Source organism: Mastigoproctus giganteus, chromosome 1, assembly GCF_048544385.1.
Source record: "Mastigoproctus giganteus isolate SK-2022 chromosome 1, ASM4854438v1, whole genome shotgun sequence".
NCBI classification, from domain to species: Eukaryota; Metazoa; Arthropoda; class Arachnida; order Uropygi; family Thelyphonidae; genus Mastigoproctus; species Mastigoproctus giganteus.
Window position 1 is genome coordinate 51,169,057 of NC_143575.1, and position 16,456 is coordinate 51,185,512.

The 16,456-nt window shown below is 38.8% G+C and overlaps 1 protein-coding gene across 1 annotated transcript in view; it reads left to right on the forward strand.

Annotated features, from left to right (window-relative positions):
• LOC150090792 (uncharacterized) overlaps nucleotides 1-16,456 on the forward strand; it is a 79,177-nt gene that overhangs the window by 39,106 nt on the left and 23,615 nt on the right. The window contains exons 12-16 of the mRNA XM_090372451.1: nucleotides 2,411-2,533; nucleotides 3,509-3,634; nucleotides 6,916-7,038; nucleotides 8,604-8,813; nucleotides 14,653-14,859. Coding sequence (XP_090228577.1) covers nucleotides 2,411-2,533; nucleotides 3,509-3,634; nucleotides 6,916-7,038; nucleotides 8,604-8,813; nucleotides 14,653-14,859 — 789 coding nt within the window. The remainder of the gene's footprint in view (nucleotides 1-2,410; nucleotides 2,534-3,508; nucleotides 3,635-6,915; nucleotides 7,039-8,603; nucleotides 8,814-14,652; nucleotides 14,860-16,456) is intronic.

The following is a 16,456-nucleotide window of genomic DNA, read 5'->3' on the forward strand; positions in this document are numbered from 1 at the left end:
GAGCCATAATAGTTATTGACGGTGGCGTTGGCCTTTCTGCTTTTATCTAACAGGATGTCATTTGCGTAAGCAGCGTGTCTTGAAGTAAATGACAAGTTTTACTTATGTGCAGTGCCGTTTTCCCCTGGTGGCGAAAATTTGAACTAATTTTTTTTCTTCTACAAATCGCTTCCCCATACCCTAAATGACGTATCCACCGATTTTCACAGCGCTAACTCTAAAATCGTTTTGACTCCAGAATAGGGAAACTTATTTTATTACCACCCGGTATATACATCATCATCATCAGCCATTTCAATCCACTGCAGGATGAAGGCCTCTCCAGCATCTTTCCAGTTCCTTCTGTTTTGAGCACTGGCCATCCGGTATATACACACATCGTTATTTACACGAGTATTATAGATGCTTCTCATCACTGGTATTCAGTCGTTCACTCATGGCACTACTTTCTCACCGTTTGGACTTCCCAAAAAAGGGTCCAAACTGGAGTACAGAGAATAGCAATATACTTCTCCATTAAAGCTGTGCTTTTTATTTAAAGTGCAACACAAATGCAACTCGTGGGAAGTGTCTCCACTTATGAGATCGATGCACTTAGTAGCAAACTTAATTTGCTCAAAACTACGCACAAATTGACGTTATGCCGTACTTGTACGACTACATAAGGGAGTAAATTTGCAGATAACTTTTTTTTTTCGGAAAGAAACAGCGTGACCACTTAACATTTGGGCACACTACAAAGCAGTGGTAGCAAAAATGAGATTTGCACGTAACTTTTGGCGCGCCGAGTTGTTCCAAGTAAACCTTGTGAATAGCTTCTGCTATATATTTAAAAGAAAAATGCCGTTCTTTACACTCCGGCACGACCACCAGGTCAGTGGAGCTAACAATAATAATTATAATAATAATTTATTTATCCCTATTTTACGTTACACTTTTTTTTGGGAGATAACAGCAAAAAGGGGGGGGAGAACATATAAGCCAATGGCTTTTTAGGAGGTCTTCCCTTAAAAAACGATGCGAATAACATTAAATATACAGTTCTGAAATTGTACAGGTAATGTTCAACAGAAAAGACATAAATAAATTGGAATTATTTATACATTTCTTTACAGAAGATTTCGTGAACCATCACTACTTATAATATCATTGTGAACATTTTTAAAATTAAATGATGAGAGAAAAGAAAAATGATGAAATATATGCACAGAAATTTACAAACTATTTGCAAACTGCTTCCTTTAACATTTGTACATTATTTCCATGTTGGTAATTCCATATTGGTAATGATTTCCTCTGTGTTTTTAAAATCCAGAAGTTGAGTGGAAGGTAATTTGAATCAGACATCCCTGGTGATGCGTTCAATTAGTAGTTTCTTGAATCGGGATACAAAAAACGTTAATAGGAACATTAATCGTATTTAGCAGTTACGGCTTGAACCCCGGTCCACTCAATGTGGCGCGTGCTACTGCACTCGTTTCGGAGTATAAACAAAAATTTATTATTATTTTTTTACAATGGCAATATTGTAAGTTTTAATGAACGCATGCAAACCTACGAACAGAGTCTTAAATGTAGGCGCCTGACGTAGCCAAGCGGTCAACGCGGGGGGGGGGATGCAGTAGTACATGCTTTTGAGTTGAATGTCCCTGGTTCAAGCCCACATGACTGCAAAATACGATGAAGTTCTTGTATTCTCCATTCTACAAATTCCTCTGACCTCATGTGGCAGTTCCGGAGTATAAGCAGAAAATTTATTTATTAAAATCCCAGATAAATTAAAAATATGTGAGTATCTAGCATTAATAACAACACCAACAACAGCAAAAATGAGAAAGTGGGTAATCTGACCAATAAAAATATAAATACGCTTTAAACTATATCCTATTTTAAGAATCGATGTTATAGTGAAAAATGTGTTGCAGAATCCTCAGTTTACCGACGGATATGAAAATATTGTGGCACGCCAATATCTTTTCTATTTCAAAGTAAATCGTATTACTAAACAAAAAGAATTTGACCACAACTGAAATGGATGTCTGTTGGGACTGAAGGGAACATGATTAGAAGTTTCTGTCAGAGTAATAGTCAGCAGATTATCATTTTTAGTGCAATCATTTATTTCATAACCACGATACTGATTAAACCTTTCTTTGGGAATAAATTTCTGTGCACGTTGTCACAGTATACAAATAAATATAGCAATTCAAAAATAATTTACGTATGGTACACAAATAAAAGTAGCAATTCAAAAATATCCTTTTTGCAAAATTATGTGTAGCTGTTTACTTATACAGCTACACATAATTTGAAGTGATGAGAAGTATGACAGCTGATGACAAAAATATTTTTATACATTAGTGAGTAATGTGAACCATAACCGGTTGAGTCTATTCACTTCCATTTACAGATATCGACGAATGTGACGATGACAATTTTGGATGTTCTGATACGTGTATCAACACTCCAGGTAGTGCTCATTGTATTTGTCTCGATGGACACGGTTTAGAAGAGGACGGAAAAACATGCCAAGGTTTGTAACATATAGATCATGGATATCCGCAAGGAAAGTTTTAGTTGCCTATCACTATACTATAGTACAGTAATAGGCACTTGAGAACACAAATGTGTTCTCAACACGAACAAAAAGTGGTACTATAATGGATAAATAGGGTGTTCACAAATCTCATTTACAAAACTAAAACGTTAATAGGGTACATGATACAAACCTGAAATCACATCCGTGTGATAAAGGATACCCTGAAATTTTAATTACAGGTGTTAGATGCGAACACCATTAATTATTTGGCAGGTATCGCACGTATAATCCAACTCCTCCCATATTCGGAACAACATATCTGTGCCATAGCATCGTTTGCTTTAAAAATGCGTTGTTTAAATTCCATAATAGTTCCTGGTATGGGTAGAACATACACCTGATCTTTCATTAATTCCCACAGAGCAAAACCTAAAGGAGCCATATTAAGAAATCGTGGAGGCCACAAAACCGAAATCGGTCCACCTCTTCGAATCCATTTCACGGGAAACACTATGTTCAGGTATGCACTAACTTCTTTATAATGTAACTGAGCTCCAGCTGTGACTGTGATCCAGCAGCTGGAGAATAAGGAGATGCTGCGACATGTCGAGATATACAATGCCTGTGACGGTAACTTCTCCAAAAAAGAAAGGCCCGTACACCTTCGACAACTCATTGCGCAAAAAGCGCCAAATTCCATCATCATTACAGTTATGTTGCCATATATTTCAGCGCACACATTTTTCGGTTGGTGAATAAAAACTCGAAGATATTGTGTCACCTGTGTCTTCAGGTTTGTGTCATGTACGGTATTTACACAATAATGTTTTGTTTTGTAAAAGAAATTTGTAGACACCCTGTACATTGCGCAAATCCAAGAAACAAAACATAATTTAGTGGGACAAGAGCCTTTAATTATTTTAGCTTAATTAATAAGTATTGTACTGTATATCTCATTTCCTCTTTCAGATATCGATGAATGTTCCATAAACAATGGTGGCTGTCAACAAGGATGTGAAAATAATAACGGAAGTTTTCGCTGCTTCTGTAATGATGGATTTTATCCTTCTTCTGTGGATAGCTATGCATGCGAAGGTAAGTGTCATAAAAATATCGATAACAGATTAAATTATAAATGTTTGTGCACGCATATCTGCCCTAAAATGCTGAGGCAAGCCTGCATATCTATCGCTTGTTTCTAATGTATAATTGATATGATTCTTGTCATATCAATTGTTTCCAAAGGTATGAGTTCGATTCCTGTGACGGTAGCAACTTCTAAAGGGCTTTTCAAGCACAGGTCAAGCAAGGGGGTCTTGGATGAGGGTGTACGTGCTTTTTGTTTTTTTTTTTTAACTTCTAAAGTTCAGTGTTTATTCCTTACGGATTTGCAGAGACATTTTAGTTGCAAATGAAAAGTAATGCAAGCCATGAGCCTCTTACACCAGTTTCAGCAGAAACAAACGGAAAAAAAATTATAATCGTATCCATACAGAATCGATTTCATAAATCAACTGCTGACGAAAATAATCATAAGGCACTTAGTATTTCTTGCGGAGACTATTTAAACCTTCTCAAAATTAATGACGCATGTCAAGCTGGCGAACCTTTGCCGTTTGTTCCCCCCTACAAAGTATTATCAACTTTCACAGGTTAACAGGGTTATACCTATAAGAAATAATGATGACTACTGATACTTAAAGGAGATACACTAATACAGTAAACTCCAAGTTATACCGCTTTCTAAGGGACTGGCCCTAAGGAAAGCATTATAGGCGAGAGTGTTATAATGAGAGTTTACTAAAATGAAACCAGAAGAAAAGTGTTCAAGGTTCATTGTGGGATAGCGCTATATGTGGAAGCGTTATATCGGGAGTTTACTGTATAAAATTTAAATAATATTCATAACATATGAGAACCACTATACGTGTTGACAATTATGAGATCGACTATTCTTGCACAAGGGAAAATCCCCAAAAATATTTAATACATTAAATAGCATATTAATACTCCAATTAATAATGCAGTAGTATGCTGTCCGTACATTAGTTCGGTCGGGGGTTCGCTGATCACTATTTGTGCTAAGAGGCATCAGTATATTGTGAATGTAAACTGCGTGCATTGTAAGGTCAGTTTGCCTGCTTTGTGATATTCTCGGGTTGAAGAATGTTTAAAAAAAAAAAAAAAAACCTTCTCCCGAGACAGAATAATTGGTCACAGTACAGGGACAAAAAAAAAAAAAAAAAAAAAAAAAAATCGCAAGGAAAGACAACAATCGTAACCACTGTTACCGGTGATGGTCACATATATTTTACAGTGTCAAAAAGGCGATATCAGATTACAGACACCTAGATTTATTTTCAGGAACCGCTTCAATACTAACAGATTTTCTAACATTCAGAAATGCAGTGTGGTATGGCTAGCATTCCCTCAACGCTCTATTTCCGATCTTAATCTGTGTGATCATGTCATGGAGACACTGGAAAGTAAGAATACGAGGATGGTTCGAATGAGAACAGCAAAAATGAAAGAAACGCAAATTTAATAATATCTGGTATGAATACCATGGTCTTTAATGACTGCAACAGTATTGCGAAGGAGAAAGTACCCTGAAGAACTGTTCAAGGTCTAACAAAAAGCAGAAACATAACAGTGTGCTCCAAATTCATAGTTCCATGTACGACTTAACAGATCAAATCACATGAAACGATTTCTTTTCTCCGCGTAGCATAATATCTACAGTCTTCTACTCGCCAGGTGGAAAAGGCCTAGGTGTGATTCCTGTCGGATGTGAGGAACTTTTATTTTTTTTATTTTTTTTCTCCATCTGTAGCCAAGTTAATCGGTCTCGAACGAGTGTTGTATCGTTTTTTCTCCTGAAAACTCAAGTTTTTCATCTAGTACGCAAACCGACCATCAACCTAGTGTTCATTAGATGGGTGAGTTATGCAGCGTGATTCATCGTTTGACATTAAACACCACCACCATAATGATATATCTCTTTTGGGGATTACCCTGACTTCTAATATCTCTTGGCACAAGCACATTACAAATATTGCTTCCTCTGCATCTAAAAAACTTGGTTTTCTCTTTCACTCTTGGCGTTACTTTTCTTCGAAAGCTTTGTACAGATTTGCGATTTGTACAGAGCTGTTCACTCTGTACAAATCACAAATCCGCCCTACCATGGAATAGTGTTCTCACATCTGGGGTGGTGCCTCTCTCGGGCTTCTTGATTCCGTTCAAAACAGGGCAGTTTGGTTAATTAATGTTTCATTTCTAACAGAGTCTCTCCACTCGCTGTCTCATAGACGTACTGTTTCTGCTGCATGCCTCTTCTACAGATATTTCCATGGGCACTGTTCTTCTGAATTGGCTTCTATAATTCCCGCTCTCTCTCTCTCTCTCAAAACAGTCCGAACACGTGCCGCCACCAGCCAACTTCCATTTACTGTCCAACTTCAAACTCATAGAACCAACTTTTCATCTTCCTCGTTTATTAATTCAACTGCCGTTTTCTGGAACAACCTTTCTTCATACGTATTTCCTGAAAATTACAGTCTACAGAAGTTCAAGTCCAATGTCAACAAATATCTTCTTTCGTCTTTTCAACCTTCAACTCAAGCACGGTACCAAGTACTATAGGTTCTAATACCTCTCATGTTTGGGGTTTACATAAAAAAAAAACACCACCACTGTAGTTCACTTCCTCTCTATATGCATCATGACAAGCTGCCCACAGTTGGTTGAGATGGAAGCTTGGGCTAGTGAGCAGTTCCACAACCAGGGTACCATCTTATACACTGATGGCATTTGATTATAAGCTATATTTCAGTCTTTTTTTTTTTTTTTTTTTTTTTTTGAGGTATTTCTCCAGTTATAACACATTTATTCTGCTAAGAAGTTCTGAGTCATTAATGGTGACCAACCAAGTTCAAGTTCAAGCCCTCTGCCTTCCACATTTGTACTACTTTTCCGACTTGGCGTGACTAGTTTACTCATCTAAATGAAAATGCACATACGTGCGGCATCACACTACTACTCTTTTTAAAAGGGGGAAGGGGTGTCTTTTCCTCATATCATTCCGCGTAAACTGCTTATTCCTAAGCTTGCTATTCTCCTCAAAACCAATGTTGCACTCTCCCATGTACCTTTAAAATGAACGCTGTTTTCTGAATGTGATGCATCTAATATATATAATACATGTGATTAGATAATGTAGAGTTACTTGGTTAAACAACGCAAAAAATAAAAGGTGTCATGAAATGGTATCTGGGGCTAGATGAAAAAAATAAACCAATTCATTATTATGTTGACATATCTCGGCTATGCTTCACTCAACAGCATTTCATGACTGAAATCATCTCGCATTTCAGATATCGACGAATGCAAAAAAGCCAATGGTGGATGCAACCAACAGTGTGTCAATTTCAACGGGGGTTACTACTGCTCGTGCAGAGATGGATATCAACTGTCCCACGACTATAGAACCTGTTTGGGTAAGTAAAATTTCGTCTTTTCATTACCACTTTTATGTTCCCCCACTTTATATTACATTAAAGTTTGTAATTTATATCTGATAAATGGGGGAACAAATTTAAAGCAGGGTCTCCAACCTATAGCTCACAATGCCATTTACACTATCATAGGAAATATTTTGAAAACTTGATAAGAAAGCCTAGAAAAATATTATTCAGTTTTAGAGGAAAAGTTGTTCATATTACGTTCCTGAATCTATATTTTTAGTAACAAAATTTTTTATGGCAGAGCGCCCAGTTATGCAATGAAATTATTCAAAAAAAAAAACAATAATAAATAACGAAAACGTCTTCTTCCTGCAGTTTATATGGATATAACAGCAACATCGCCAATCTTTAGAATAGGTGATCAATTTGTGGAAAGGTGGTGGTAAATCGAAATATTGCAATTTTCAGTAATTGCAATTGAAAAATGTAAATAAAATAAATAGTCTGTTTATACTCCGGCACGACAACCAAGTCAGTAGAGTTTACAATAAATCGTCAATACTAATATTTATCGTATTTAGTAGTCACGGGTGTGAACCCCGGTCCACTCAAGGAACGCGTGCTATGCACTCTCGCTCCTGACCACTGGGCTACGTCATGTAGTCTAAAATTAAAACCTGAGCATTAGTACATTCCATAAAAGTTGCTTTTAACAATATTCTATGGTTATAATACCTTGTCTTTAAACACTACAATTTTAAAAGTTTTTTTGTAGAGGGTTCAGTACGTACCACTTCAGTTGTGGTCAACGTTAGTGATTTGTTCTTTAAAATGTTTAGGTTTTTTCGATATTTGAGTTCAAGCCTGGATAAAAAGGACGAACAAAAGGAAATGTCGTTAACACCTGATCTTTCCTCGCCCAATTCGATGCATTTAAATATTCTTTTTAAACTGTTAAAGATCTCCTGAAGATAATAACATAGTTCCATATTGGACCTTATTTAATGCTTATAGGCACTGTATAAGAATTGGACAGTACAAATTATAGCAGAAAGTAACATTTATGTATTTAATTTGTTACACTGTACTGTGCATAATATATAATAAACCATACGAGTACAATATAAAAAGTCATACGAATGCAATATACAATATAATAAATAATATACTGTGTATAAAAATTAATCCCAAATGAAAAACACGAGAAGGAGGATAACAACAGCTGCAGAGGCTTTAGAATGTAACTACATTGAAGAAGTCAGTTAATATAACCAAGTATGTACATCCATATATGAAAGCAACTATTCTATAATAATTTAGAATAGGCGATAAAATAAGAACAGGACTCGAGATTTACCAGGACGACGGTTCAGTTCATCACACAAATTGGCAATGTCATGTACATACTTGATTATTAAAATTAAGATATTTTATTAACGAACATTCCATTTCGTAAACTTTTTCACTCCTGAGTAAGAAGTAATTTGTTCTGTCACTACAACTATCACCTTCTTTGATATTTTTAAAAAGTGAATAATATATAGTGTTATGAGTTCTTATTCATCGCAAATTTACTTTTTTTCTTTTCATTCATTCAGAATTCACCTGTCCGCGACCATTCATTCCTCCCAACAGCAAGTTTCAGTGTACTACATCCAGTGGGCAGACAATCGAAGTAAAGGATACTAACGTGGAAGCGGAATCAGAATGTCGACTGAAGTGCAATAAGGGTTACAAGACAAGCAACAGGGACACTATTCAATGTGGAAAGGACGGAAAATGGCAGGGAGAGATGCCTTCGTGCGTTGGTAAGTCAAGAACAATTTTATCATAAAAGCAACATACCCTATACCCTATAAAACTGGATAACAATAGTAAAAGTAGACAGCTAAAATCAAATACATGAATGTGAATTACAGAGGATAACAGGGAAAAAATATTTAAAGAGAATTTATTGTTCAGGTTTTTAAGAAATGAAAAAGGTTTAGAGTAAAACCAAAAAGTAACTTATACTGCTACTAATTACGCACTAATCACACGACCCTCGGCATCGTATCAATAGGGTAATGGACTGCTTTTATATTTAAAACAGATTTCCAAAAATATACATAGGGCATTTCTTCCTGTTGGGTCCACAGTGGCATGTTGGTGGGTAAGGCGCCACTGGTGATTCCCCACAACTGCGCCATCTTGTGAGATTAACTGAACTCTGTAAATGACAGAAGCGTGCGTCTGTAGTGGTGGTTTGTGCTAGCATAGTGTGTTGTTGTTGTGTTATTCTGTTGGCTACTTGGCACAAGGACCTAGTGGGACTCCATGTTGCCCTCCACCACCACCACAGGGGGATGAACCAGGCAGCCCATAGATCTCTGGCTAGTCTCCGCCAGAGCTTCCTCACGAAAAAAAAGTAAAAAAAAAGTAAAAAAACGTGAGAGTAAGGGAGATAGTTTAAGAGGGGAAGCAAAAGTGAAAAAGAAGTAGGGAGGCCGGTGAAATAAGGCGTCCTCCTTATGAGGAAGGTAGGGAGGGAGTAAAGGGTTGGATCCCACTGGGCTGAGAGGCCCACTCAGACCCAGGAAAAGTAGAAGGTTTGCAGAGGATGGGTGGTCTACAAAGTGGAGCACCAGAATGGTATCCCACACCTGAGGAACTGGTGTCAGCAGCACCTCACCACAATATAATATACAGGTGCACCTTTTTTTTTTTTTTTTATGTAAACCTCAAACACGAGAGAGGTATTAGAACCTATAGTACTTAGTACCGTGCTTGGGTTGGAGGTTGAGAAGACGAAAGAATATATTTGTTGACATTGGACTTGAACTTCTGTAGACTGTAATTTTCAGGAAATACGTGTGAAGGAAGGTTGTTCCAGAAAATGGCAGTTGAATGAATAAACGAGGAAGATGAAATGTTGGTTCTGGGAGTTTGAAATTGGACAGTAAATGGATGTTGGCTGGTGGCGGCACGTGTTCGGACTGTTTTGAAAGAGAGAGCTGGAATTATAGAAACCAATTGAGAAGAAAAGTGCCCATGGAAGTCGTTAGTGTAACAGAAATCATTTTAATGACAAGAGGCATGCAGCAGAAACAGTACGTCTATGAAACAGCGAGTGGAGAGACTTTGTTAGAGATAAATCATCAATTAACCTAACTGCCCTCTTCTGAATGGAATCAAGAAGCCTGAGAGAGGTTTTGGGGGCACCACCCCAATGTGGGAACAATATTCCATGGCAAGGCGGATTTGCGATTTATACAGAGTGAATAGCTGTTTGGAAGAAAAGTAACGCCGAGAGCGAAAGAGAAAACATATATCATCATCTTGCCTAGAAATCGGAGTGTCACTAAAGGTAAGCATAGGAGCAGGAAAATCCTTTTTGCGAGATATAAGACAAGACTGAGTCTAGAAGGATTAAATTCAACTAAGTTGTCTTTGCCCCACTGGAGAATTACCTGGGACATCGGCATTTAAGGAGCTGGTAGCGGATATTCGAGAAGTTGAAGCTGATTGAGCAGGACAAGGTTTCTCAAAATGGAAAGTGGAATGCAATGTGCTATCATCGGCAAAACTATGGATAGAATTTCCAGTCAATGGAAGAAGGTCATTAATATACAAGAGGAAAAGAAGTGAACCCTGGGGGACACCGGAATTAGTGGAGAGGTGAGAAGACAGAGAGCCGTCTACCATCACTCTCAGTGAGCGATCAGAGAGAAAACTGGATAACCAATTACTAAAAACAGTTGGCAAACCATAAAATGAAAGCTCGTTTAGAAGACCTTTATGCCAAACACGATCAAAAGCCTTTGAGATGTCAAGAGCAACTACTTGTGTTTCACCGAACCTTTCCATTGAATTAGTCCATAAATGGGTAACATAAGCCAGAACCAGTGGGTCGACACTGACGGTATCCATACTGGCGATCGTTGATCAGACGGAAGGTTTCTAGGTAGTTTAAGTACTTTTGCAGTCTACTAGGGACCAACGAATCCTACCCTGAGGTTCAGAATTTGCAATGCTACCCTCTTTGAACTTTCAAAATAAAGACATAAATCTTACTATTGGGGGCACAACTTGCATTGTTTAAATTATGGAGATGAGTAGTCTAATACTTTTTAATGAGAAAATATGGAGTTAAATTTGAACAGAAACTATAATTTACAGAATAAAAGTAAAATATTGATAAATTTACAAATATAAAGAGAAATAGAGTGGAAATTATTACACTAATGGCTTTCATGTTTCTCACACTGCACTTAAAAAAAGTCAAATTCAAAAAAGACCATAATTTATAAATATAACGGCACAATACCCGTACACATATGAATTATGTTTATTTTGAAACAAGCAACAACTCCTCGAAAACAGTCATTACTGATGTGTTCGAGGAGCAGGAGGATGAGACCTTGAGAAACTGAGGAATCCTTTTGTGCAGTTAAAATCTTATTTGTACATAGAAAGAATACCACATGTTGACAGGCATCCTTCTATTCCTCTTCAACTGCAGAATGTAAAAGAGAGTTTAAGGCAATGATCAGAACTCGTTATGGATCGCTTATTGAGAAATATTTGGTTCGCCTTCTGTTCATTAAGTGAAAGAGCCACATGTACATCAATTAATTTCTATTTGTCTAGCCCCAACGGGATACAAGTTTTGCATAATCACACAAAGCATACAGGAAAATCCAAAGTACAAACGAATACAGGCAGAAGTAACAAAAAGTAATGCAAATATGAATGGTGGTGGTCAGTGTTAGCGATATGGTATATATACTTACAATGTTTTTATTCGGCATCAAACGGGTTCTACTAAAAATTTATTTCTGTCAACAGGGACAGGAGCGTTACAAAAGCGTGGTTATATACAGGGTGATTCACTACCAGTGCGACAAACTTGCAGGAGGTGTAAGGGGCACAAAGACGAATTTGAATCACACAGCATTGCAGGGTCCGAAATGCCTTCGTCATGGGGGAGGTCGCGTGAACAAAGAAGCAAAGAAAAAGAACAGAAACAGCAACTCGTTAGTGTAACAGAAATCATTTTAATGACAAGTTTTACATTGGTAAAAAGCCATGCTACAAAAGGTGTTCGAAAGTTCGACCAGAAGCAGTCACACAGGCTTCACAGCGCCGCCGCATGGAATCCCTAACGTTCTGGAAGATTCCTGGCGTGTCTCGAATCTCTCCCCGGCAGCTACAGAGATGCGAGCGATGAGGTCTTCAACTGAATCAACGGGGGGTCTCGTACACCAATGTCTTCATTTGACCCCAGCAGAAGAAGTCCAGGCATGATAGGTCCGGCGATCTAGCAATCCAATGAACCGGACCACCACGACCTATCCAATGCTGTCCAAATGTAACGTTTAGGTGCTGGCGGACGTCACTGGTGTAATGTGGGGAAGCCCCATCATGCTGGAACCACATTGAGCGGCGCAACGACTGAGGAACATGTGCTTCTTCAATAAGTTCGGGCAAGACTTACAGTAGAAAGATCAAGTAGGCCCTACCGTCCAGACCAGGGGGCAGAAGGTTCGGTCCAATGAGGTGGTCTCCAATAATGCCGACCCAAACATTGACAGAGAAACGGCGTTGAGTTGCACGTGTTCACGTACCATGGGGGTTCTCCAAAGCCCACAAATGGGCGTTATGTTGATTGAAGTTTCCCTCTCTTGTGAAACTTGCCTCATCCGTGAACAATACAGACGCAGAAAATGCGCTGTCTGCCGCACTCTGTTGAAGAAACTAAGTAGCAAAAGTCCTCCGGAGTGGATAATCCGCAGGCTCCAATGATTGGACGCGTTGCAGATGGTATGAACTCATTTGGTTTGTTGTCAGTATCCTCCATGCAGTGGATTGGGAAATACCCAATCGTTGGCCTATCGCTCGAGTACTCGTATTCGGATTGCCTTCTTCAAGACGTAGGACATTCTCCTCATTGTCTGGCGTCCTCGTCGTTCGCTCTCGATTCATGGTACCTCTCGTGAAACAACCAGTCGCACGTAACCTTCTGTGCACACGTGCGAAAATCGTATGATGAGGGAGGAGCACGCCTGTGCGGGAAACGTTCCTGGTACAAGCGCAGAGCGGCGCGCCCGTTACAGTCCGCAACTCCATACGCGAGGTGCATGTCGGCCAGTTCAACGTTTGAATACTCGTCCATCCTACTGCCTCGGGAACCGGTTCGCAAATGCTGACTTCCAGCGGGATCGCTGGTCACGCGACCTCCCGTTCAACGTCCTCTACCGCATGATAAAGGCATTTCGGACCCTGCAATGCTATGTGATTCCGATTTGTCTTTGTGCCCCCCTACACCTCCTGCAAGTTTGTCGCAGTGGTAGTGAATCACCCTGTATACAGTCATGAGCCAAAATATCATTACCATCTACCTAATAACCTTTTGAATCGCCTTGCGCCATGATAACCGCTTTCACCCGACATAGCATCAAATCCACGAGACCGCGGATGGTGTCCTCAGGTATCTTAGACCAGCTGAACAGAAGGATGTCCCAGAGTTCGGCGACGGAGAGGGTCACTGGCGTGGACTGGCGAATGCTACGTTCCACCGCATTCCACAAATGTTCGATGGGATTGATGTCAAAAGAATTTGACAGCCAGGAGAGCATAAGAAATCCTTCGAGATGATCCTTGAACCATTCCTGTACAATGCGGACCTTGTGAGACACAGGACGTAGTCTTGCTGAAAGAGTCCAGTGCTAGCTGGATACATGACCACTATATAATAGGGCAAAACTTGGTCTGAAACAATGCCGAGGTAGAATGTGGCGATGAGGGTATGTTCAATTGGCATGAGGAAACTCAGTGATGTCTGTAAAACATCTTCCAAACCATGATAGAACAGCCGCTGGCTTGTTTTCTTACAATCGTGCAGTCTGATGGCAACCGTTTACCTGTCCGCCGTCGAATACGCACCCGTCCATTGGCATGATGCAGCTGGAACCTTAATTCATCAGACTAGGCGACTCTTTTTTTCAGTTGTCCAATACCCAGGAACAGTGCTCCCAAGCTACTGAAGGCGGGGGAAGTCCACGTTGGCCAATCGATGACGATCGGTCAACATGGACACACGAATAGATCGCCTACTTTTTAGGCTTATCCTAAAGAGCGTCCGGTGGATGGTGTGCTCGGAAATGTTTCTCTGTGCTTCCTGGTTGTAGTCTGCCTGTAAATGAGGGATCGTGAGCCGTTTGTTGTTCAGGACTACGCGTGCGAACCGCCATTCACCTCAAATGTCAATCACTGGTGGTCTCTCAGTATCAGCACGTTGGGTAGTTATGAGTTCCTCTTCGGACCAAGCCATCTTGCCACACCTACACTGCGGCCTTAGAACAGCCGACAATGCCTGCGGATGCTGACAACCGCCTTCCTAGGGCCGCAAATCATTCCCCGTTCAAAGTCCATCAGATCCTTCCCTTTCTCCATTTCATGGGCTTCGTACTGACGGATTAACAGGCACTATAGTACTGTCACTACATATGCTGCGTCAGTCGGTGATATCACTCCTAGGTACTGTGGGATGCGTACATTTGTGGAGATAGGAATGGTCAAAATGTTTTGGTTCATGAGTGTAAAAATATATATCTGACTGTAAGTGAATGTTTATAATTATTTTCACTAATTTGTTGATCTATCCAGCACAGACATGCCCGCCTTTAAAGAAACCTGAACACGGGATGATCCATCCTAAAGCTTGTGAACAAGGACTCATTGAAGTTCAACAAGAGTGTTACTACACTTGTAACGTCGGTTACAAGCTTAATGGAAAACCTGTGGTAAGTTGCAGGCATAATCTCACATGGAATGTCAATGAGTCTTCTACGAACTTTGCTAAATGTGAACAGAGTAAGTATCGTATTATTTAAAATATTCTCACTTTCTTAAATATTATTTATACATTAATATAAAACTCACGGCCGCAATTTTTTAAAATTTATTACTGACAGTTGCCATTTGATGTGCTACTACTAAAAACTAATGACTGTCATATAAGTTAGTGCAATAGCATCATTTCCATACAGTAAACCAACTACAGTTGTGCAGTGGTATTACATAACATCTCATATTGTGAATTCCTTCACAACTAGTTGCCTATCTCATTATACCGTGAATAAGTTGTTATGACATTGGAGTACCTACCCACTCACTGATGAGAGACCAAATAGCCCTGAAACGGCCGTGCGGGTTGTGCTACCCATTGAGAATAAGTAATAATAGTGTTCTCTACTGGGAAAGCGTTACTTATTCGAGGTATAATTAAATAGGTAAATCGCTGTGAACGAATTCGCAATATGAGATGTTACGTAATGGTAATGAAGACACAGCACAACTTGGGTTGATTTACTGTATAGAAATGGCGCTATTGCACGAACTTATGTGACAATAAATTCTTCTCGCAATCTATCCTATATGTATGAAGACTAATTATTAAACTGATATCCCAATTTGTTGCCATTCATGAAAGTCAATTTTATTATATTTTAAAATTAAAATTTAGCACACAGTACAGAGAATAAATATCTCAGTAGTTATTTTATGTGAATATCAATAACAACGATAAAAAAATATATAACACATTGAAAAGCGTATCTGGAAATTAAGGTAAAATACGTATAGCAGAAGAGAGTTGAACACCACATCACCAAAATTATTTTCCTTATAAGAAAGGGGCAACACGTACGTGCGGCTGACAGGGCGTTCATTGTTCATCGATAAGAGAGGCAACGAATGCCGCTCGTTGCTGCCCGATTGTGTATAAACTGAAGATGCGTTCTTGGTAAAACATCAGAACTGTAGAGAAAATGTCAACGCTATTATCGAGATCCCATGACAACGCCATGCCCCACACAACTATGCAGATCCAACTATGCTTCTCTATTGTTTTGGACTACTACCGTTTTGGACGACAAAAATGACATTATTGCGAAAGAAATTTGCAGCTAATGAAAATATTGAACAGGTAGCGATGGCACTGTCCCTTTCTTTCTTTATTTCTAAGATTTTATCTATATACTAGTCTATCGGTGAAAGAAAACTAAACAGTGGTGGCAATTACGTACAGAGTGAGCTTAAATAATTTCCCATAAAGACATTAAATTTATAAACGTATATTTATTACCTCAATGGAAAACAAAATACAAAGTATCCATAGCTTCAACTCAAGCATATTCGACATTAATTAAGATCGAAAGAGCGATAAAGCTCAATAAATCCTATTAATGTTATTATTATAAACTATAAAAGGAAACCTCATATTTATGTAGGAACTCACATTATGGAAACCTCACATTATATAAGGAAACCTCATACATAAGGAAACTTTCCTTACATAAGGAAACCTCACATTATGTAGGAACAGAATTCTCTCAACACTCACGTTAGAAGGATTATGTGATTACAGTATATAATTATACGAATAAATGTCCCATATTTAATATTAAAT